At 31.6% G+C, this 24,130-nt stretch overlaps 1 protein-coding gene and 1 pseudogene across 1 annotated transcript in view; one reads left to right on the forward strand and one right to left on the reverse strand.

Moving 5' to 3' along the window:
• LOC145268689 (uncharacterized) overlaps window positions 1-24,130 on the forward strand; it is a 1,072,728-nt gene that overhangs the window by 696,055 nt on the left and 352,543 nt on the right. Inside the window, exons 151-157 of the mRNA XM_080124201.1 lie at window positions 39-68; window positions 2,078-2,107; window positions 5,675-5,704; window positions 6,352-6,381; window positions 7,294-7,326; window positions 12,370-12,399; window positions 18,437-18,703. Of these exons, the coding sequence (XP_079980327.1) occupies window positions 39-68; window positions 2,078-2,107; window positions 5,675-5,704; window positions 6,352-6,381; window positions 7,294-7,326; window positions 12,370-12,399; window positions 18,437-18,703 (450 nt within the window). The remainder of the gene's footprint in view (window positions 1-38; window positions 69-2,077; window positions 2,108-5,674; window positions 5,705-6,351; window positions 6,382-7,293; window positions 7,327-12,369; window positions 12,400-18,436; window positions 18,704-24,130) is intronic.
• LOC145268991 (5S ribosomal RNA) lies at window positions 2,871-2,987 on the reverse strand (annotated as a pseudogene).

Raw genomic sequence — 24,130 nt, forward strand, 5'->3', positions numbered from 1 at the left:
CTCGATATTTAATGTGAATAAACATTACTCTTTCGCAGAAGAAACCACAGAAACCAAGACAACTATTGGTGAGTTTCCTATTATTTTTAATAAAATGTTATAGTTAGTCTTTTTTTCTTTTTTTTTTTTTGTCTTGCGGTAATATTTAAGAAGAGTATAAAAATGATGATGCATGATGACGTCACATTCGGTCGTCATCGGACAGTGCACTTCTTCAACATTACCTTCCTTGCTTTGTCTATTTATGCGCCATTCATAATTCGTATTATTTGAATTCTACGAACTACTGTTCTCATCTTGAGTGTCATTTTCACAAAGTTTCAGTCGACCTTCTTCAGTCAAACTCTGGGAATCTTTTTATTTACTTCACGGGGGTAATATGCTCTTGTCGCGTCAGCCATGATTGGATAGAGGTCATAAGTAATTTGCTCTTGTATTTTCCGGTCGCCCACATGGAAGATTGAACCTTCAACCTTCAGAAGTAGATCACTTTACAACTGAATTTTTTCAAGTACTCTAACCACTGCGCCACGTATCCTTGTGGACAATTCTAGGACGAATTTTAGGAACCATTTGCAATGTTTGATTGGTTGATTAGTAGTACCATACTTTGGGGTATTTGCGCCAACTAGCTTATAAAGAGCACTTGTTTTTAGTTGGTGCAATTACCCCCGGATTTGACGCAATTACCCCAAAGTATGGTAGCATTTGATTGGTTGACTGTTACATTTTGATTGGTTTACAGAAACATTTGAGTACATTGAAAGTATTTCGATTTTATTGTGAGTGAGAAATGGACCCAACTTATATATAGATATATACAGTTAAATATATATAGATATATACAGTTAAATATATATAGATATACAGTTAAAGCTGAAATTATTGGCACCCTTTCAGTTTTTGCGTTTTTTGGAGAAAAAAAAAATTTTTTTCACTCATTTTAAATTTAACGGTTTCACATCATAAAATTTAAATTACTAAATTATGATATATGTATGTGTGTGTGTGTTCACATGAGTAGAAAAATTTTCATTGCATTTTACGTTCTGTAAAATGCAATGAAAATTTTTCTACTCATGTGAACACACACACACATACATATATCATAATTTAGTAATTTAAATTTTATGATGTGAAACCGTTAAATTTAAAATGAGTGAAAAAATTTTTTTTTTTCTCCAAAAAACGCAAAAACTGAAAGAAACGGAAACTTTTTCTGGTGAGTGTCTGATCAATATGACATTTTTACATATAATTCAGTGAAAGTTGTTTATAAGAGTTAACGTTATTTGTTTATCATATTTGAAAATAGTTCAGTGATAAAAGTTTGGAAATATTTCAATTGCTGAGTTGTTTTAAAGGAGCAGATGACATTAAGGGATTCAAGGCTTTCAAGCAGTCATTGTGTGTGTGTGTGTGTGTGTGTGTCGCGTTTTCGTCTTTTTTTGATATTATCTCCCTTTACGAGAATTTGATTTTTTAATTATTATCTCCCTTTACTATAATTTCATTTTTTTAAAATTATCTCCCTTTTCTAGAATGTCATTTTTAATTATCTCCCTGTACTAGAATTTCATCATTTTTTATTATCTCCCTTTACTAGAATTTCATCATTTTTTAATTATCTCCCTTTACTAGAATTTCATCATTTTTTTATTATTTCATTTTACCAGAAGAATGATGACATTAAGGGATTCAAGGCTTTCAAGCAGTCATTGTGTGTGTGTTTGTGTGTGTGTGTGTGTGTGTGTGTGTGTGTGTGTGTCGCGTTTTCGTCTTTTTTTGATATTATCTCCCTTTACGAGAATTTGATTTTTTAATTATTATCTCCCTTTACTATAATTTCATTTTTTTAAAATTATCTCCCTTTTCTAGAATGTCATTTTTAATTATCTCCCTGTACTAGAATTTCATCATTTTTTATTATCTCCCTTTACGAGAATTAAATTTTTTAATTATTATCTCCCTTTACTATAATTTCATTTTTTTAAATTATCTCCCTTTTCTAGAATGTCATTTTTAATTATCTCCCTTTACTAGAATTTCATCATTTTTTATTATTTCATTTTACCAGAACAATTCTCTGTGACAGACGGAGCTACAGGTGAGTGCCAATCTACTGCTATCTATGTGCTTATAAAACAGTGCTGCTTGTGAACTTGTTCTCGTGTTTGTATCCGTGCACAATAAATGGCGCCACAAAGAGAGAGTGTAATGCTTTCCTTACCACGCACTTTTTTTGCACTCTCTTCTTTGACGCATGTTTAATACTTATATGTGAAAGGATGTGCACTAATATCTGTCCATTAATGTATGTGATATCCGCATCATAATACAATATTTTTTACTATGGAATGTGGTAGCGCTCTGGAATTGTGTCACCTATTTAAAATACTGCCCCGGTATTAATTGGTTGTGTGAGAGGAGATAAATTATATGGAGAGAAAGTTGTTGCTACTCTTTCTTTGAAAGAGCGACGCTGAAATGTAGATAATGTAATAATTTTCTGTATTACATAACCCTAACCCGATGAAACGTGCAAAATTCTCTAGCTTAATTGTCACACATATATATATATATGTTTAAAATATATATATATATATATATATATAGTTTGCTGGGGAGTTAAGTCTGTAAGACTGATGTGCCTTTTGTAGACGTCATTAATTCTCTCCAGAGAATTAATTGTCTGGGATGGGAAATGAAATTGAACGCTTGTATAAAACCAAATATATATCTCCATCTATCCATAGCCTTGAGCCCCTGGAGGGGCATAGGCCAACCACAACTTTGTAGCTGCTTTTGTAGTGAGGAGTTCTTTTTTCGGGGTAGGGGTGCTGGCCCCCACGCCCAACCTTCCCAGAAAGTACATACAGCACCTAGCCTTCCCAAATGGTCACCCATCTGGTACTAGCCAGGCTCAACATTGCTTAACTTCGGTGATCTGGTGAGAACCAGTGTGTCAATGTGATTATGCTGTACTATATATATATATATATATATATATATATATATATATATATATATACTTCAGAATAGTTTTTATTTAGCAATCAGTTGTTATTGAAACGTGAGATTGTAAAGTTTACAAAATATTACTGGCAGTAATATTCTATAAGTTATCCCATCTAAACAAGAATTGCTCGATATGCAAGATAGAGCAAATAAATTATGATTCAATGAACTTCAAAAAACTCTCATTGAAATGAAATGAAGTGGTTGAGTTTCATATCAAAGAATTTTTATTATTCTAAGCAAGACAAAGAATGCTTTAGAAAATTAATCTCCTTAACCTATAGGGTTTCGATTATTTATTATTTTGACTTTGACTTTCCATGTCTCACTGACTTTAGCAAATAGGGTTCATACCTTTTTAAGTATTTGCTAATATTTTCTTTCCTCTGATGAGATGGTAGACATCGAAACCCATTGAATCATAATTTAATATATATATATATATATATATATATATATATAATTTAAAGGAGATTAGAACAATAGTCTAAAGAGCAGAGTGTATTTTAATGTAATAGTAAAATTACTAGTTTAATTAAAATACAGGAAAGAAAAATCACATTACTAAATATGTATATATATATATATATATATATATATATATATATATTGAGGATAAAGATTGTAAATTATTTATCGGTTTCAAAAAAAGAAATAGTCACAAAATCAAATTGAGTGTACGATCGTTTCAGAAACAATATTCATTTTAATTTTAAAAAATATACAGTAATTACTTAATTCAATAATTTGTGGCCAGAAAACAAAGGCAACAAAATGCCTATAATGATAAACTTAAAAACAATTGTTGACGTGTCCGTTCACCATAAAGGTACACGTACATTACTTACCACAAAAATGCTACTTTATTTTGGTGTCTTACCCTATTCCCACCCCATTTGTGCTGATGAGGAAACAATACTCCAAAAAAATAATCATTGTCAATATTATTTGTCAATATTATTTGTCAATATTAATGTCAATATTATTTGTCAATATTAATGTCAATATTATTTGTCAATATTATTTGTTAATATTAATAAAATGAATATCATTTCCGAAACGATCGTACACTCGATTTGATTTTGTTTTGTTTCTTTTTTTTAAACTGATTCATAATTTCAAAGTATTAATCTTTATCCTCAATATTAATATAGCTCTAGAATAAATATATCTATTGAGCTTATTATATATATCTACAATGCTATGATCACTATTCCTCTAAAGTAATATTACATTAAATTAAACTTTGCTTTTAGACTTCCGGTCTACTTCCCTCTATAATATATATATATATATATATAGTAATCATCCAATGACAGCCTGTTCCACGTTAACACTAGATTAGCACCCATCCCGACTCGGAGATCGAACCCTTAACCACGTTGTTAATAGTCGGCAGCTCTGCCTGCTGGTCCATAGAATCATCACTCACGAACGATCTCATCAAATGTCTATTTATATAAGCATTATAGCCGTTACTTTTACAGTGCTCGATTTAATTGCTTATTTACAAATACAGGGTGACCCCCTCCCCCCAAAAAAAGATAAATGGAGGCCATCGAGAACATATGCTGTAGAACGGAGAAAAAAAAAGGCCAAAGACCCTTGTGTTTTGATGTGATGTTTTGAATATAATAAACTAGTTATGACCAAAGTTTCATTTCATTCGGACAAAACAATAAGAAACGGGGCCTAATTAGAGTGTATATAACTCAAATTAGCTTGCTGGCTTGGGTGTTTAAACCGTCCATCCGGTCTGTGACTTCCGGTTTCCAAAAATTTATCTGCTTACCTATTTCATGGCTGCCCTGTCTTTAGTCCAATATTAAAAGCTACTGCTGCTATTCAGCGCATACAAAAGGTACACAATATTTTTTGTTTTAACTTATTTTAATTTTCCTTACAAATAAATGTCATTTAACCTCGTTGAGTAAAAGAAAACTATATACAATATCTAACTATAATCATATTTATAACCATATTTACTGCTTTTAGTAGCGCTCCTGCGGACTCTGACGATTTTTTTCACGCCTTAATTAAAAAATATTTTGATTAATGCTTGCAGTAGTGCTCTAGAGGCTTCCTGAATTTTATTTTCTTTCACTCATCAGTTAAAAAAATGTTTTCTGAAGACAATAAAAGACATTACAATCTCAAAATCACTTTTTACTTTGAACATTTTTCATTTTAGCCGTTAAGAGCCAACGAATAGACTAGAATATATATATATATATATATATATATATATATATATATATATATATATATGAGGATCATACGATTCCGCTTGCACTAATTAATATTTCATACTAATGGATATATAATTTTCATAAAGTTCCAATTTTAAAAGATCCTTTAAGAACTGGTTCTTTAAAAAAAAATTACTAATGATATTGTTACTGATTATTTATACATATCCGCTGGAATTAAAAATGAATATCTATTGACCTTATATTTAAAAAATCAGATTAATACTATATATATGCATATATGTTTATATTTATATAGATACACACACATAGAATGAATGCTTTATATATATATATATATATATTCTAAACATTATTTCACATATATGTGAGTGTGTGTGTGTGTAAGCGTGTTATTGATTTTATTGTTATAAATTAAGTTTTACTTATTTATTGAATCTCCACAGAACAAGTGCACGAGATAGGAACTGTTAATGGTGAGTTTTTAATCCTTGCTATTTCATGCACAGAAATATATTTACGTGTTTGTCACGTGTCCATATAAACAAAAACTTAAATACATCGATTTTTATATTATCGTTACAATAATTTGCCGTGTAACACTCACTAAGAAGATGAGTCTTTTAACGGGAGACCCAGAAATTAAAAAGAAAATATGCATCATATTAAATCATAGATATATATATATATTTTAAAAAAATTATTATAGTAATAATTATATATATATATATATATATATATATATATATATATATATATATATATATATATATATCCCGGACATACCAGCAACTGTGTTTGTAGATGTTTATAGAGAGTGAGGGGAGGAGGAGTTATAAATGAATAAATAATTAGACACTTCTCTTAAGTTTTTGCTACTGGAACATATCTGTCTATTTATTTGTTTATTTTTCCTTTTTTCTTTTCGTTTTTCCAGTCTTATATATATACATACACATGTATGTATATATGTGTGAGTAGTAGTGTGTAATTTATTTTGATGTTTTTTTTTAAATCCAATTGAACCAATTTAATTTTTCATTCCAATTAATTGATATTTCTAATCTCTTATTGATTGTTTTTTTCTTTCTCGACTCATATGAATATTTGTTACTTTCCACAGAACAAATCACTGAAATAAAACCCACAATCGGTGAGTTATTCAGTTATAAAATCAGTTGTTTAAAAATAGTAAAAATTTACTTTTTGTTCTATTAGTACAGATGATCAAACATATTTATGGAACAAAAAAACTGTAAATATGAAATAACGAAATTCAATGTAAATATTTTTTATAGTTTAATGAATGATTAAAATAATTGTTTACTTGAAGAGATGCTGTATTTTGTACTTGTCTAAGGACTTATTTTTTAAGTTAAAGACTTGGAAGAATGCTGCGAAAAATACAATTTTGAGAGTGAATGTTTCCAAAACCAAAATGAGATCAGTGTTTGTAAAAGTCCTTAAAAGATGAATGCTTGGACAATTAAATATGTTCTAAAATAGCTATGTAATAGTTTGCTGGGGAGTTAAGTCTGTAAGACTGATGTGCCTTTTGTAGACGTAATTAATTCTCTCCAGAGAATTAATTGTCTGGGCTGGGAAATGAAATTGAACGTTTGTATAAAACCAACAAACAACCTGTATTTATATAACGATATATTATTATTATTATTATTATTATTATTATTATTATTATTACATTTTCACTCTCGCCGTGGGAGAGCTTGGACAAGATTATGGTGTAGTATCTGTTTTGGTGCAGCACTTCACCTTTTCTGTCCTCGGTCAGTGGAGGAGGAGTCCTTCATGACTGAGGCAATTTTTTAATTTTTGTTCCTATCCAAAGTGCCTCATTTTTGGGAACTGGATTTTCCCCACATTAAAAACCGATCTTGTGTTTAACTCTGCCCTCGTGGGGAGGCAAGTAAATAGGAACCTATGAGAATGCTCATCCAAATAGATAACAATTCTTTATCTAAAAAAATATTGTTTTCAAAAAATATATTTGCAAAACGAATTTGTATCCAAATTATTGATATCAATATTTATCGCTTCTATGTAGAAAAACGACGTCAACAGACTCCAACTCTTCTAGGTGAGTTTTTACTTCTGTTCTTTAATGTGAATTTGGTTCTTTTGTAGAGCAGTGGCTCGGTCAAGAAATACTGCTCGTCTTTCATGTAGGCGCACACATGAACAGTAATACTTGACTCTGGCATATCTATACTAGCGGAACCGGTGGAAATTACATAGCAAATTCATTCATATGTAATATATTCATGTTGGCATTCTGTAGATGTTCAGTGTAGTAATTGTCTGTATTTTTGAGATGAGGTGTTTTCATTGATTGAGATTGTCGGACTGACTTCCTCATCTTGGTTGTTATCGTCACAACGTTTCGGCCGTTTTGCCCTCCGGCCTTCATCACGTGTTTTGTATCGAACTGGGGAACCGTTTGTTAGGAGTCTCGAACCCAACCCTTTATTATTATTATTATTACGGGGGTACCGTGTTCTAACTCCAGCTAGGCTTTGGGACATAGTTGCTGATTCTCTGTTTTCAATGTTACTTTTTCACTGCCTTCGTTCAGGATTGAACTCAGCACCTTTGGGTAACTGTAAACTTTGATACAACGTCATAGGCCATATGTCACTAGTCCAAGATAAGGAAGTCAGTCCGACAATCTCAATCAATGTTCAGTGTAAATGAAGACGCTCTGATATTATTGTAGCTCTTTTGTTAAAGCTACAAAATGTTTCTCTAAGCTTGCAAGGATTATTCTAATTATCAATTATCAATTATCAATACTTATCAAAGACATTTCGAAATTAACTTCAGGCTACAAGTAAATTTCATAAGCCAAAAGTCAAGTATTACGGATCATTTATGCTCATAAGCCAAAAATAAGCAATATTCCTCAGAAGAGCCCTGATCTACAAAAGAACCCCTATTTTCTTATGGACGGTTCGTCAGTTTTTTCTGTATTTCTCTCGCTCATTTTAAAAACATTATTGCTCAGTATTCAATATTTTAGTTATTTTACAGTGTAGACAACAAAAAAAAAATGTGGTTAAAAAAAACAAAAACAAACGAACAAATATATAACAAATAAATGTTACCAAAGGCAAGATAAATTACTCTTCTACTTATCCGGATGAGTTTTTGTGGTTTAACTTATTTTTAAAACGTTTATTTATATCGAAACACAAGCAGTGGTGAATGTTAAATTAGAGCAAAAACAAAATGGCTGACATAAGGCGGTCATCTGGAGTGTCTCGATAATTACTCAAAAATCGAAAACTAAACCAAATATTGGTAAAAAAAAAATCAACCCAATAACTGTCAGCAATCGTCAAAAATGTAATGTTCTACCAGTATATTGTTTAATCTGTTAGCGATTCTCGAGACTTTTCAGATGAACATCTCATGTCAGCTATTTGGTTGTCATTTTAACTAAACACTCGATACAACTTGCGTGTCGAAGTAAATAAACGCTTTAAAATAAGTTGGACCACATAAAGCTTATTTAGATAAGTAGAGGAGTGATTTATCTTGCCTTTGGTAACAGTTATTTGTTATAATATTTTTTTTTTTTTTTTTTGTACTTGTACAGTTTAGTCAAGACATTAAAAAAATGAAAATATCGAAAAAAAGTTATATTGTACCTATCCGTTTTGGACTGAAGATCTCCGAAAAAAAAATTCATTTAATTTGATCGAGTATGTAGCAGAAACAAATGGAACATTTTCTTTTAACGAATTAATGCCTCTCCCCCTGTGCTATTTGGCCACATACTGACACATCAGGGATACGACGCATTTATCCTTCCTATCCCCTAAGGAATTCGGCCAACATCCGGTTTGAGGAATAAGAACTCGTCCTTACTGAAGGAGACACCAAACGGAACGAACCCTTTTTCTTCTCTCATTCCACCTCGGTGATTTCTAACGGTATCGGCGATTCCACGGTTGGGTGGTTGTTGTTTTTTTTTTTTGTTTTTATTTTACACAGTGATCACCACTTATCAAGGCCCGGAAGCCACTCAGGGATAAGGGTTATTGCAAGTACATTACGTTAGTGTGGAGATTTGATGAAGTGTTTAATTAAGGGGGCGGTTCATTAGGAATTTGTTAACATTGGACTTGAAGACATCCAAGTTGTAGTCCGGAGGGAAGCAGGCAGACGGAACAGAGTTCCACAGGCGTGCAGTTCTAAGAAAGAAGCTTTGTTCATGGAATCCGCGTTTTGATTTAGGCACAGATATAGAGTGGGGGAAATTTTTCACAGTGGATTCAGCTAGACGGATGTTTTTCGTGAAAGATTGGCGAGGGGGGACCAGAGATTACAGCATATCAACCCTTTTCGGGTTATTTAATGCCGAATCCAAAGATTTTGAAGAAATTTTTTTTTTAATACAGTATATTTGTTGTTTTCACGTCGGTTTCTATTCAACCCATAGTTGGAACCCTAACAGGTACTACTACTCCGTGTCAGAGTGGACCTGGGAGCAATAGTAATTAAAGGGTGGCTCCACACTCCCCAAAGCCCGCAAGCTGGGGCCTCACCACTGGATATATTTTAAGGTCATATCCAGGACCCCCATTGAGGGACGTTTACCCTCTGCAGGGGGGCAGTCGGCGTATTCTAATGCCCCACCGACAGGGCCGCGATTCCACGGGGAATAACTACCGCGACAGCACCAGGTAGCCGGAGTCCAGCCTTTGACAAGGAACATATCACATTCTCCTTAATAAACCTTTTCTGTGTTACCTTTTATGAAGTTGTTGCGTTCGTCATTTGAGAAGCTTATCTTGAATTATTTATTTTATTAGGTTTTAGGTTGTGCCCTGAAAGCATTAAAACTCTAAAAGTAGTTTCTTTTTTTTTTTTTTTTTTTTTACACGGAAAAACACGTTCTTATGAGAACGCGTGGAAGTCCGCCATTATGAAACTAGCTGAACACGCCAAGGGGAGATAACTCCATGTAAAGCGGCGACACTCTCTCCCCATTTTTAATACTAGCTTTTCTTCCTAAAAATCGAACCTTTTGCTCGGTATCATAACAAATTGTTTTTTTTCGCTGTAAAAAAAAAAAAAAAAAAAAAAAAAACTACTATAGAAATTAAGTTAAATTTTTTTTTTCGGAGAACTTCGTTCCATAACGGATACGTGCAATATAACCGTTTTTTTTTCGTATTTTCATTTTTTAATGTCTTGACTAAACTCACACTGCAGTCACTGCACAAGTAACTGCACAAGTACCGTTTTTTTTTTGTTTGTTTGTTTGCTTTTTTTTTGCCTAAAAATATCGAATATATTTTGCTAATCGTTTTGCTTGAATTTAAACGGTGTCTGATATAACCGTATTTAGATGTTTTCATCAGAATATACTAGATCTGCCTAGCTGGCGTTGGCCGTGATTATTTTTTTCTTTCAACTTTTACAACTGAAATCTAAAAAAACGATTTGTCTTTAAAAAAAAAAAAAAAAAAAAGCAAACCATTCAAAGGGAAATAACTCTGTATAAGTCAAGAGTTGTTTCCCTTTTTTTTAAATAGGCAACTGACCAGCAAAGTTTCTATATTGACGAATACAAATTTACTTTCCTTTTCCTGAGTAATTAACCATCTTTGTTTAGTTCACTGACTAAACGAAGAGGGCAAGAAGAAAAGGATTATTGGGTTTGTATTACTGTACACATAGATTCGAAAAAGTTGTCAAAAAACAAATATATAACAAATAAATGTTATCAAAGGCAAGCTAAGTTACTTTTCTACCAAACTGAATATGTTTTTAGTGTTTTTATTCAATGTAACATGTTTATTCAGCTCGAAAAGCATACAGTGTTTACCGATGTATTGGAACATTCAAGATGGCGTCTGATTCTCTCTTTAACACGGTAAGTTTGGGAAAAGGTGTTATAAATAAATAAAAAAAAACAGATAAAATACTGTTAAAAACTCGCTTAATATATGTTACCGTGACATAAGTTGATATATATTCGGCGGGGTTTTAATAGTATTTTGTATAGTTTTTTATTTATAACACCTTTTCCCAAACTTACGGTGTTAAAGAGGGTGTGAGACGCCATCTTGAATTTTCCAATACATCGGTAAACACTGTATGTTTTTCGAGCTGAATAAACATGTTACATTCAATAAAAACACAAAAAATATATCCAGTTTGGCAGAAAAGTAACTTATCTTGCCTTTGATAACATTTATTTGTTATATATTTGTTTTTTGACAACTTTTTCGAATCTATGTGTACAGACTGTAAAAGCACCGGGTTTGTATTACTGTACACTGTACAGTAATACAAACCCGGTGCTTTTATATTTAGATAACGAAAAAAAATATTAAAGAGAAATAAAATAAATAGTACCTACATATTTGTCATATTGCAAATGGTAATATATCCAAAAATTATGGAAAACGATATGATAGAAAATTAATTATTTGTGCAAAAACAGTTCCGATAAGGGCAAAAATACTTCGATAAGGTTACACACTGAGGCGAACATATTGGGTCACATGACTTAAGCAAAGGGGGAGTAACTCAGTTGAAACACCATGTATAACAGAATTCATTCAGAAAACAGAAATGAATATAAAATATATACATAATTTGTGATTTTTTTTTTCTTATAAAAAATAACTGATCGAATTTTGGCATTAGATATCTGAAAAATCGAAAACTGAATTCCTTTCCCTGTTAAGTCTCCAGTTCGAATTGGAAGATTTTTAACAAAATCGCTAGATTTTACAAATGTAGTTTTTATTTTTTCATAATTAATTAATTTTCTGCCTCATCGTTTTCCGTAATTTTTGGATATGTTACTCCGTATTTGTCATGTCACAAATAGTGACATATTAAAAAAATTATGCATTAAGGGATGAGATTTTGTTGCTAAATGGGGTTTTCGGGGGGGGGGGGTGCAGGCCAAGTAAAAAATAAATAGTTTTCCATTAATTTCCCAATTGTATTTTCTATTTATAATAATTTACGTCGGTAATCGTAATGTTTTTTTTTTTTTTGTTGTTTTTTTTTATAAAATCTTAAATATGAAACATAATTTGAGATCGTTAATATTTCAATTTATATATGAGATTTATACAAATATTTATTACATCTACAGATCGCATATTGGAGGCAGACACGTCAACCGGTGAGTGCTAAGCGTTGACAGCTGACGATAACACGAGATGCAAAGGATGGTCATATATCAAAGTACAAGGTTCCTTCAATAAGTTTCCAAACATTTTTCGTATGGCCACTTTTATTGATAGTACACAAAAGAAACTCTAATCCCCTTTTGAAGTAATCTCCTCCGGCTGCAATGCACTTGTACCGTTCCAACAAGTTTTGGAAGGACACATGGAAGTCCCCTTATGTAAGCGTATCAACGACCTTTCTCACAACCTCTTTCATCTCCTTTTTTTTTTTTTTTTACACAGTGATCGCCACTTATCAAGGCCCGGAAGCCACTCAGGGATAAGGGTTATTGCAAGTACATTACGTTAGTGTGGAGATTTGATGAAGTGTTTAATTAAGGGGGGCGGTTCATTCGGAATTTGTTAACATTGGACTTGAAGACATCCAAGTTGTAGTCCGGAGGGAAGCAGGCAGACGGAACAGAGTTCCACAGGCGTGCAGTTCTAAGAAAGAAGCTTTGTTGATGGAATCCGCGTTTTGATTTAGGCACAGATATAGAGTGGGGGAAATTTTTCACAGTGGATTCAGCTAGACGGGTGTTTTTCGTGAAAGATTGGTGAGGGGGGACCTGAGATTGGAGTTCAGACGAGCACCTGCCATGGAAATAACGATAAAACAAGGATAGGCTCGCAACGTCTCTTCTGTGGGAGAGAGGTTGCAGGGTAGAGAAAAGGGCATCCCCCACTAAGCCACGAAGTCTATTTTGTACTCTGTCAAGGCAGGATAGGCTGTTTTTAGCAGCTCCTGCCCAGATATGGCAACAGTATTCCATCCATCAATTATCTCATAACGACAGCCTCTAAGGTTTTCCTTGAGCTTAAGGAATAACTAAAAGTTACAGGGAGCAAGGTCTTGACTATAGGGAGGGTGAGGAACTGTCTTGATGCCGATCTTGGTCAAATAGTCTGTGACAAGGATGAAGTTATAAACTGATGCATTTGCATAAATCTTCTGCATCATCAATTCCTCATAAATAATTGTGTGTACAGTTCCCACACTGACATCAAACTGTGCACTAATTGTCTCTATAGACACTTGACGGTCCTTATCCATGAAATTCTTTATTTGGCCAATCAACTCTGGTGTTCTGACTTCCTTACTCCTCCCACACCTCTCATCATCACATACAGATTCCCTGCCTTCCTTGAATCTCTTATACCACTCAAAACTGATGCCCCATTCATGCAAGATGGTCCAAAAGCAGCCTGAAGCATTCCATACGTTTCTGTGGCATTTTTTGTTTTCAAGTTTAAAACAGAATTTTATTCTATGTCGTTCTTCTAAAGTGTCCTCGCGTCCAGATTGAATTTTTTTAAATTCATCAGCTGTGACAATTAGGCTTTAGTAAGGTGTATTCCAATTCCTGCTGTAGCTGTTCATTTGAACCTGAAGTCATAAAAATCGGTCAGCCATCTAATAGAAATAACATACTGAAATTTCAAGGGTTTACGACAATTTCAAATGCTTGTACAAAGACTGTCTGGGAACTTATTGAAGGCAACTCGTATCGTGTAAAAAAAAAAAAAAAAAAAAAAAAAAAACAGCACCTGTATATACTTACTTTTACTTGACTATCTTTCATCTTTGTGTGTGTTGGTATGTTCGGCTTGTTTCGTCCAAGCATTAACACTGTCTGCTTTCACAATGGTCAAAACAACGTGCGTCTCGATCAGTGTCCTGTCATACAGATTATATTGTTTTCTGTATTTAATAATATCGTCTATATATTTGATAATATCGTCTATATATTTGATAATATCGTCTATATATTTGATAATATCGTCTATATATTTGATAATATCGTCTATATATTTGATAATATCGTCTATATATTTGATAATATCGTCTATATATTTGATAATATCGTCTATATATTTGAATAATATCGTCTATATATTTGATAATATCGTCTATATATTTGATAATATCGTCTATATATTTGATAATATCGTCTATATATTTGATAATATCGTCTATATATTTGATAATATCGTCTATATATTTGATAATATCGTCTATATATTTGAATAATATCGTCTATATATTTGATAATATCGTCTATATATTTGATAATATCGTCTATATATTTGAATAATATCGTCTATATATTTGAATAATATCGTCTATATATTTGAATAATATCGTCTATATATTTGATAATATCGTCTATATATTTGAATAATATCGTCTATATATTTGAATAATATCGTCTATATATTTGATAATATCGTCTATATATTTGATAATATCGTCTATATATTTGAATAATATCGTCTATATATTTGATAATGTCGTCTATATATTTGAATAATGTCGTCTATATATTTGAATAATATCGTCTATATATTTGAATAATATCGTCTATATATTTGAATAATATCGTCTATATATTTGATAATATCGTCTATATATTTGAATAATATCGTCTATATATTTGAATAATATCGTCTATATATTTGATAATATCGTCTATATATTTGAATAATATCGTCTATATATTTGAATAATATCGTCTATATATTTGAATAATATCGTCTATATATTTGATAATATCGTCTATATATTTGAATAATATCGTCTATATATTTGAATATGTCTGTGTTGTGGAACTCATACGTTTATTATTTGTTTTTTGTTTAATCGTTTGAGATGAGTAATTATTTATTCATTTATTTATTTGCGGATTGTTATCCTCATCTTCATAATTGTTGTTGCTTTCCATCCATGCTTCCGTTCAGTCTCGAAAGACAAAGGATACCCCCTGTATACTGTAGTGGCAGTAGTGAGTGTAATTTTGAGGCAATGGGTTGAGCAATCCACACTCACACCTCTCCTGAATCCTGTTTGAGTCCAGTGGCAAGGAGAAGACCAGAACGACTGGAAACAATGCCGAGATAAGCAGAGAGCACATAAAGCACCTGGAAGTCCCAAATGGTTACCCATTTAGTACTGACCAGGTTCAATGTTGCTTAACTTCGGTGATCCAGCGAGAACCGGTGTGTCAACGTGATTATGTTTTCCAACGTTTCGACCAACTATTCCTCTGGACTTCAACAGGTGGTTAACTGCAACGGGATAGGAATGTTGAATCTATTAAACTGTATCCCCAGTAATTACTGCCTTCCATAGTTGTTGTTGTCTCGCCACGTTTTTGACCAATTAATCCTCTGGCCTGCTTTGGGTAGGATTAAAACCGCTATCTTCGATGCTCAGCTGGAATCGTAGAGACTCAACGCCTCTATCCATTGCGCTACAGGCCCTGAAGTGGGCTAAAATGGGTTTCTTGATCTTGCCCAAGGGTTTCCCACAGACTAGCGAAGGGAAGGAGGCGCCTCACTTTTTACTTTGACAGTAGTGCTGTCCAGCCAGACTATATAGTGCCTAGCATTCCTAAATTGTCACTTACCTGAAGGACGGTCAAGGTTGGATGATTATAGTCTTATGAATTCTAATTTCAAGTTCTTAGCTGGTTTTATCTGATCTTAAACTAATGTTTTCAGGTCAATATCCATCTCTGTAATGTCTATAATTAATAATGGTGTTGTTTGCTTGTTTGTTTGTTTTTTTAATGAAAATATTTTTGTGGAACGGACTGGATTCGAACTTTGCACTCCCAATCCATGTCGTTACCCACCTTTGTTGTAGAACGTTTATTTTCGTTTTTTTTTTTTTTTTTTTTTTACCTTACAAAAATAAATTAGTTTTTATCGTTTTCTTCGATATTTATACGTAAAACACACGAGGAAAACTTTTAATTGAAATAATATATCGATATATTAAACTGTTACACCTGCTTAGCACGGCCTCGAGTGCTAGCTACCGGCGAAGGAAACAGAAACTTGAAATATGTATGACTGACTTTTGCGGTGTGCGAATTTGCGTCTTTCATAGTTTATCAGGTTATAGTCAAGATTGTCTCCTCTTTGTGACTTCCGGTTTTTGCCGACCATTTGGCTGGGTTATTAGTAGGGCTATGACAACAGCATATTCTTTTCATTGCTTTTGACTCTCGAGTGTGTACCCGACACAGACACAATTAATCAACTGAGAAGCACATTACTCTAGATAAAAACATAGGATATCAATGGACATTTACTTAAGAATGAAAACAAGGAAAATAATATGCTGTTGTCATAGCCCTAGTTATTAGGCATTGTCAAACGTGATGGTTAACTATGAATTAAGAATTAGGAATCAAATAAAATATACCTTCTTTATTTTGAATACGATTTACACTGGAAGTCACGCACGTCAACAAAAAATAAATAAATCAACACGTAACTATGTATATTATTCAATTAATTGGATTTCTTGTATTATTTATCCATTTATTTATTGCGGGCTATTATCCTCATCATTTAGTTGTTGTTTCGCGACGTTTCGGCCAACTATTCCTCTGGCCTTCGTCAGGTTGTCAACCGCAACGAAATAGGAATGCTGAATCTCCTAACTGTATCTTCAGCCTTCCATAGTTGTTGCTGTCTCACCACGTTTTTGGACAACTAAGCCTTTCGCCGGCTTTGGGTAGAATTGAAGCCATTATCTTCAGACAGTGCTCTCTTGGAACCGTAGAGATTCAACGTTTCTATCTTCGATGTTGTAAGAAATTTCTTTCTTACAACATCGAAGATTTCCTCCCTGCAGAAGCAAAAGAATCCACAAATACAAAAGCCATAACTTTTCAAACTCAAAATTTATTCAAAAGTAAACAGCAATGAAAGTTTATTTCGTTCTATTATTGTCCTTTTGCAAAACGATGGCCCAATTTGCCTCCACACGCCTGGCGCCTTTTTAGTATGAATTCCTATTGTCGGAATGTTAGTTCGTTGTTCCTCAGAAGGATCCATGAATGTTCATGGTAAACTCGGCGGGAATGTTGGCGCCTATAATTAGGCATAATGTGAGCGACTTGAGACTCAAGATGAATTGAGATAAGATCCAATATTTGGTAAATAAACATGCAGAACAGTTCTTGAATGTCATCCTTAATTTGAATAGATTCAGCACGATAAGTTGTCTCTGCTGGTAGAGATGTGGTCCCTAGTTCACCAACTGTTTGGTGTACAGGAAGGAGTTGTCTTAGCTCCTTACAGTGGGAGCTGCTGAGTTTGAGTCTATCCCAATGCCGAGTTCTGTGTAGTCAGAAAAAAAAAGCATGACACAAAAAGCGCGTCAAGTGAATCACCTGACACATGGGACTCAAGATGAATTGAGATAAGATCCAATATTTGGTTGGTTGGTTGTTTTGTTTTACGGCATATCAACCCTTTTCAGGTTATTTAATGCCCAATCTGGTGATTTTGAAGAATTACTTTTTAATATAGTATATTTGTTTTTTTAAGTCGTATTCTATTTAACCCATAGTTGGGACCCTAACAGGTGCTACCACTCCGGGTCAGAGTGGACCTGGGAGCAATGGCAATTAAAGGTAGCTCCACACTCCCTAAGGCCTGCAAGCTGGGGCCTCACCATCGGATATAGTTTAAGGTCATATCCAGGACTGTTCCAATATTTGGTAAATATACATGAAGAACAGTTCTTGAATGTCATCCTTAATTTGGATAGTTTCAGCAATATAAAGTTGTCTCTGCTTGTAGAGATGTGGTTCCTCGTTCACCAACTCTTTGGTGTACATGAAGGAATTGTCTTAGCTCCCTATAGTGGGAGCTGCTGGGTTTGAGTCTATCCCATGCCGAATTCTGTGTAGTCAGAAAAAAGAAAGCATGATACAAAAAGCGCGCCAAGTGAATCACCTGACACATTTAAATTTAAACCAATGGCGCCCGACTGGCTGCACAAAAAGAAAGATGGCGACTGTATATGGAATTTCCCACAATGTTTGTGAAACTTTAACAAGAGATATTAGACTTTAAATTTTTATACTGGTAAGTACGGTTGACCTTTTCACGCAATGGCGGTTACCTAGAACGAATTGGAGCAGCATATCTTTCGCCACGTTCATAAACGTATTATTATTTTTTTTATTGCAGAAGCAAAGACCGAATTTAGCAAGAAGTTGAGTAATCTCGAAGTCAACGAAAAAGAAACCGTCACGTTCACGTGCGAAACGTCCACTGACAATGCGAACGTCGTTTGGACAAGAAACGGCAAAGAAATCAAAAGCAACAAACGTGTGAAAGTCGTCGCAAACGTGAAAGTCCATCAACTCATCATCGAAGATGTTACGGTCGAAGACATGGGAGAATATTCCTGTAAGGTCGGAGACGTTTCAACTTCAGCTACATTCACGGTGAAAGGTACGATTTTTCATTCTTCGTAGGGTTTGTATTACTATACACATAAATTCGAAAAAAATTATCAAAAAATCAAATATAACAAATAAATGTTACCAAAGGCAAGATAAGTTACTCTTCTACCTATCTGGAAAAGTTTTTAGTGGTTTTACTCATTTTAAAACGTGTAATCGGTTCGAAAATCATGCAGTGTTTATCGATATATTTGAAAAAGAAAGATGGCAGCAAGCTCTTAGTTGAACACGGTAGGTTTGGGAAAATGAGTTCAAACTAAAAAATTATACAAAATGTTAGGTAACTTATATTGAGTCAGTTTCTAACTGGATAAGTTGTTAGTGATTTTATTTAATGTAAAATGTTTATTCGGTTCGAAAAAACAAGTAGTATTGAATGCTACTGGCGAGCAGGAAAAAATGGCCACCATGACACTTTACATCTTTGAAGTCTCGATAAACACTACAAAATAAAAAATAAAACAAAATGGTGGTAGAAGCCCACCTAATAAATGCCACGGTAACATTTATTGGGTGGGTTTCTACCAGCATTTTGTTTGATTTCTTATTTTGAAGTGATTATCGATATTTCAAAGACATCGCGCCCATTTTTTTCTTGTTCGCCTGTAGCGCTTAATATTACTTGTTTTCCGAACCGATTAAACATTATACATTAAATAAAAACACTAAAAACTTATCCAGTTAGGTAGAAAAGTAATTTATCTTGCCTTTGATAACATTTATTTGTTATATATATTTGGTTCTTGACAACTCTTTCGTACCTCTGTGGATTGTAATACAAACCCTTCGCAGTGTTATAATTTTGCGTTTGGTAGCAAGAATTGGAAAAAAAAAACAAAAAAACCCACACACAGAGGCGAAATATGTTAAAATGCATTTATTGACAAGAAAGAATGGAAGAGACTGCCGTGGCATTCCGCTATAACGTGCCCGTTTCATAAGTGTCTTTGCTGCCTCGAAAACACACGTGTGCTTATGAAAAGAAAAATGAAACGGCAATGGCGACCGATACTTAGCTTAATCTTAACCGACATTTACTCGACCACAATATTACAGAGCCTTACACGAATGTATTATTTATTTATTAATTTATTTTTAATTGCATTCTTTGTGGATCCCGAGTTGGAACATACTACTAAATAGGCAAATAGGATATTTTGAAATTATTACAATGTCATGCGGACGATTACGTTCTCATCTTCGATGTTATTCTCACTAAATTTCGGACCGTTTGTACATCTGCTAAAAACTTTTGTCATACACATCGAACAGGAACGAACGAGGTACCGTTAGAAAGAGCAATCTCTCGGACACATAATATCGAAAAATTAGGGAAAAAAAAGATCAATTATTTCATGTAGAAACGTCGTTTTGCTTGTAGGGGATTGGTTAGATAAAACTCTTGGTTTCGTTGCTATTTGTAAATTACGCATGTGCGAATGGTTGATTCATTGTATAAGTGCTCGTCCGAGCTCCAATCTCTGCCCCCCCTCGCAAATCTTTCACGATAAACACCCGTCTAGCTAAAACCACTGTCAGTAATTTTTCCCACTCTTTACCTGTGCCTAAATCAAAACGTAGATTCCATGAACAAAGCTTCTTTCTGAGAAGTGCATGCCTGTAGAATTCTCTTCCGTTTGCCTGTTTCCCACCTGACTACAACTTGGAAGTCCAACATAAACAAATTCCTGATTAATCGCCCCCTTAAGTAAGACACTTTATCAAATCTCCATTACTAACGATTACTACGATATTATTCCATTGATTACTGTACACACAATAACCCTTATCCCCGAGTGGCTTCCGGACCTTGATAAGTGGTGATCCCCATGTAAAAAAAAAAAAATCATTGTAAAAAGCTAAATTTGCAACGTCATAATATCTGTGTCGTTGTGGTCTGATCAATAACGTGTTCGCTTACGAACTTAAGTTATGCAAGTTTGCGCATTTTTTTTTCTTCTATCTTTTAAAGTTCTCAACATTCTTATGTGCGCGCACCATACAGCCATTTTTTTTTCTTTTAATAACATAAGATGGCACCCAAGTCCCGTTTTTTTTTAAGATCGGGCAACGATGGGCTCCCTTCGACTAGTCTATGATAAGTTTTAAATGGGTACAAAATATTTCATGAAACATACTTTAAGTGATGAGGACGAAGACTTTAGGAATTACTGTCATAAGGGAAAATGAGGGAACTATTATTATTATTAAAATATGTTGTAGTTTGTTGTAATTAGTTATAGTGTGTTGTATGTTGTAATTACTATGGTTGAAAAAATAAAAAAAATAATAAGCAGTCGCTTAAAATAATTATACATGTTAAGGATGTAACATGGTGATCTGAGCCAAGTGAGAGGATCAAATGGATAGGGAGTGAAATTGTTTGCTACCTCCTTTTTAAGGGGCTACTATCAGGGAGTTGAGCAGTAAGATGTTGGTTCACATTACACTTGAACTTCTGCATGTCAGTACAGTTGGGGAAGCAGGAACCCGGAAGAGAATTTCAGAGTAGCAGTTCTGGGGAAGAAATTATTTGAGTAGAAGGCTTTCTTACATCTTGGGATCTCTACTGTGAAGGGGTGGGATTTTGCTGCTTGTCAGGTTTGACGGGAGTATTTACGTCGAGAATATGTATCTGAGAAAAACAGTTTCTTTGGAATAAATGTAATAATTTTTCAACAAAGATTTAATAAATGCATCCATGGTGTTAAATATTAGCAGGGCAACGCTGAAGGTATTGCTATTCGGCGATTATTATGATCGTTATAATATTTGTAAAAATATAATGTTTTCATGGTAAAATAAATATTTATAGAGAAAATTAATTATGTTAAGATGTTAGGGTTTGTGGTCCATTTACAGAAGCGCTGGTTGAGTTTGAATAAAATACATACGTATTAGATACGTTTGAAGCCAAACACAAACCCTAACTTGAATTCCGTGTGACCAACGAACCATTCCGACATTTGAAAAGACTACCATAAAAGCAGCAAACGGACTTGTACTGATTCTATGCTCCAGCAACAAGTAAAGGTCAGACCCAGAAGCTTGTCAAAAGACGGGGCTCTATGGAAAAAAAAGACGTACTGAAGATGAAGCTTTTCTTCAAAATATATTTATGAATTTTAACATAAATTTCAAACAAAATATATTTATGAATTTTAACATAAATTTCAAACAAAATATATTTATGAATTTTAACATAAATTTCAAACAAAATATATTTATGAATTTTAACATAAATTTCAAACAAAATATATTTATGAATTTTAACATAAATTTCAAACAAAATATATTTATGAATTTTAACATAAATTTCAAACGAAATAAATTTATGAATTTTAACATAAATTTCAAACAAAATATATTTATGAATTTTAACATAAATTTCAAACAAAATATATTTATGAATTTTAACATAAATTTCAAACAAAATATATTTATGAATTTTAACATAAATTTCAAACAAAATATATTTATGAATTTTAACATAAATTTCAAACAAAATATATTTATGAATTTTAACATAAATTTCAAACAAAATATATTTATGAATTTTAACATGAATTTCAAACAAAATATATTTATGAATTTTAACATAAATTTCAAACAAAATATATTTATGAATTTTAACATAAATTTCAAACAAAATATATTTATGAATTTTAACATAAATTTCAAACAAAATATATTTATGAATTTTAACATAAATTTCAAACAAAATATATTTATGAATTTTAACATAAATTTCAAACAAAATATATTTATGAATTTTAACATAAATTTCAAACAAAATATATTTATGAATTTTAACATAAATTTCAAACAAAATATATTTATGAATTTTAACATTAATTTCAAACAAAATATATTTATGAATTTTAACACAAATTTCAAACAAAATATATTTATGAATTTTAACATAAATTTCAAACAAAATATATTTATGAATTTTAACATAAATTTCAAACAAAATATATTTATGAATTTTTAACATAAATTTCAAACAAAATATATTTATGAATTTTAACATAAATTTCAAACAAAATATATTTATGAATTTTAACATAAATATCAAACAAAATATATTTATGAATTTTAACATAAATTTCAAACAAAATATATTTATGAATTTCAACATAAATTTCAAACAAAATATATTTATGAATTTTAACATAAATTTCAAACAAAATATATTTATGAATTTTAACATAAATTTCAAACAAAATATATTTATGAATTTTAACATAAATTTCTAACAAAATATATTTATGAATTTTAACATAAATTTCAAACAAAATATATTTATGAATTTTAACATAAATTTCAAACAAAATATATTTATGAATTTTAACATAAATTTCAAACAAAATATATTTATGCATTTTAACATAAATTTCAAACAAAATATATTTATGAATTTTAACATAAATTTCAAACAAAATATATTTATGCATTTTAACATAAATTTCAAACAAAATATATTTATGAATTTTAACATAAATTTCAAACAAAATATATTTATGAATTTCAACATAAATTTCAAACAAAATATATTTATGAATTTTAACATAAATTTCAAACAAAATATATTTATGAATTTTAACATAAATTTCAAACAAAATATATTTATGAATTTTAACATAAATTTCAAACAAAATATATTTATGAATTTTAACACAAATTTCAAAAAAAAAATATATTTATGAATTTTAACATAAATTTCAAACAAAATATATTTATGCATTTTAACATAAATTTCAAACAAAATATATTTATGCATTTTAACATAAATTTCAAACAAAATATATTTATGAATTTTAACATAAATATCAAACAAAATATATTTATGAATTTTAACATAAATATCAAACAAAATATATTTATGAATTTTAACATAAATATCAAACAAAATATATTTATGAATTTTAACATAAATTTCAAACAAAATATATTTATGAATTTTAACATAAATTTCAAACAAAATATATTTATGAATTTCAACATAAATTTCAAACAAAATATATTTATGAATTTTAACATAAATTTCAAACAAAATATATTTATGAATTTTAACATAAATTTCTAACAAAATATATTTATGAATTTTAACATAAATTTCAAACAAAATATATTTATGAATTTTAACATAAATTTCAAACAAAATATATTTATGAATTTTAACATAAATTTCAAACAAAATATATTTATGAATTTTAACATAAATTTCAAACAAAATAAATGTCTGTTTATTTTGTAATAATGCGTTTTTTTGGTGTCAAACGTATCTAATACGTATTTATTTTATGTTAAGATGTTTTAATAGAAAAGAATGCTAGAACACAAACAATAATTTAAAAATAGGTTCGACCTCTAGAGTGATGCAGTCTTACGTAGAGGTCATTTAAAGTGACAT

Source organism: Euprymna scolopes, chromosome 44, assembly GCF_053919585.1.
Source record: "Euprymna scolopes isolate OS-2025 chromosome 44, ASM5391958v1, whole genome shotgun sequence".
NCBI classification, from domain to species: domain Eukaryota; kingdom Metazoa; phylum Mollusca; class Cephalopoda; order Sepiida; family Sepiolidae; genus Euprymna; species Euprymna scolopes.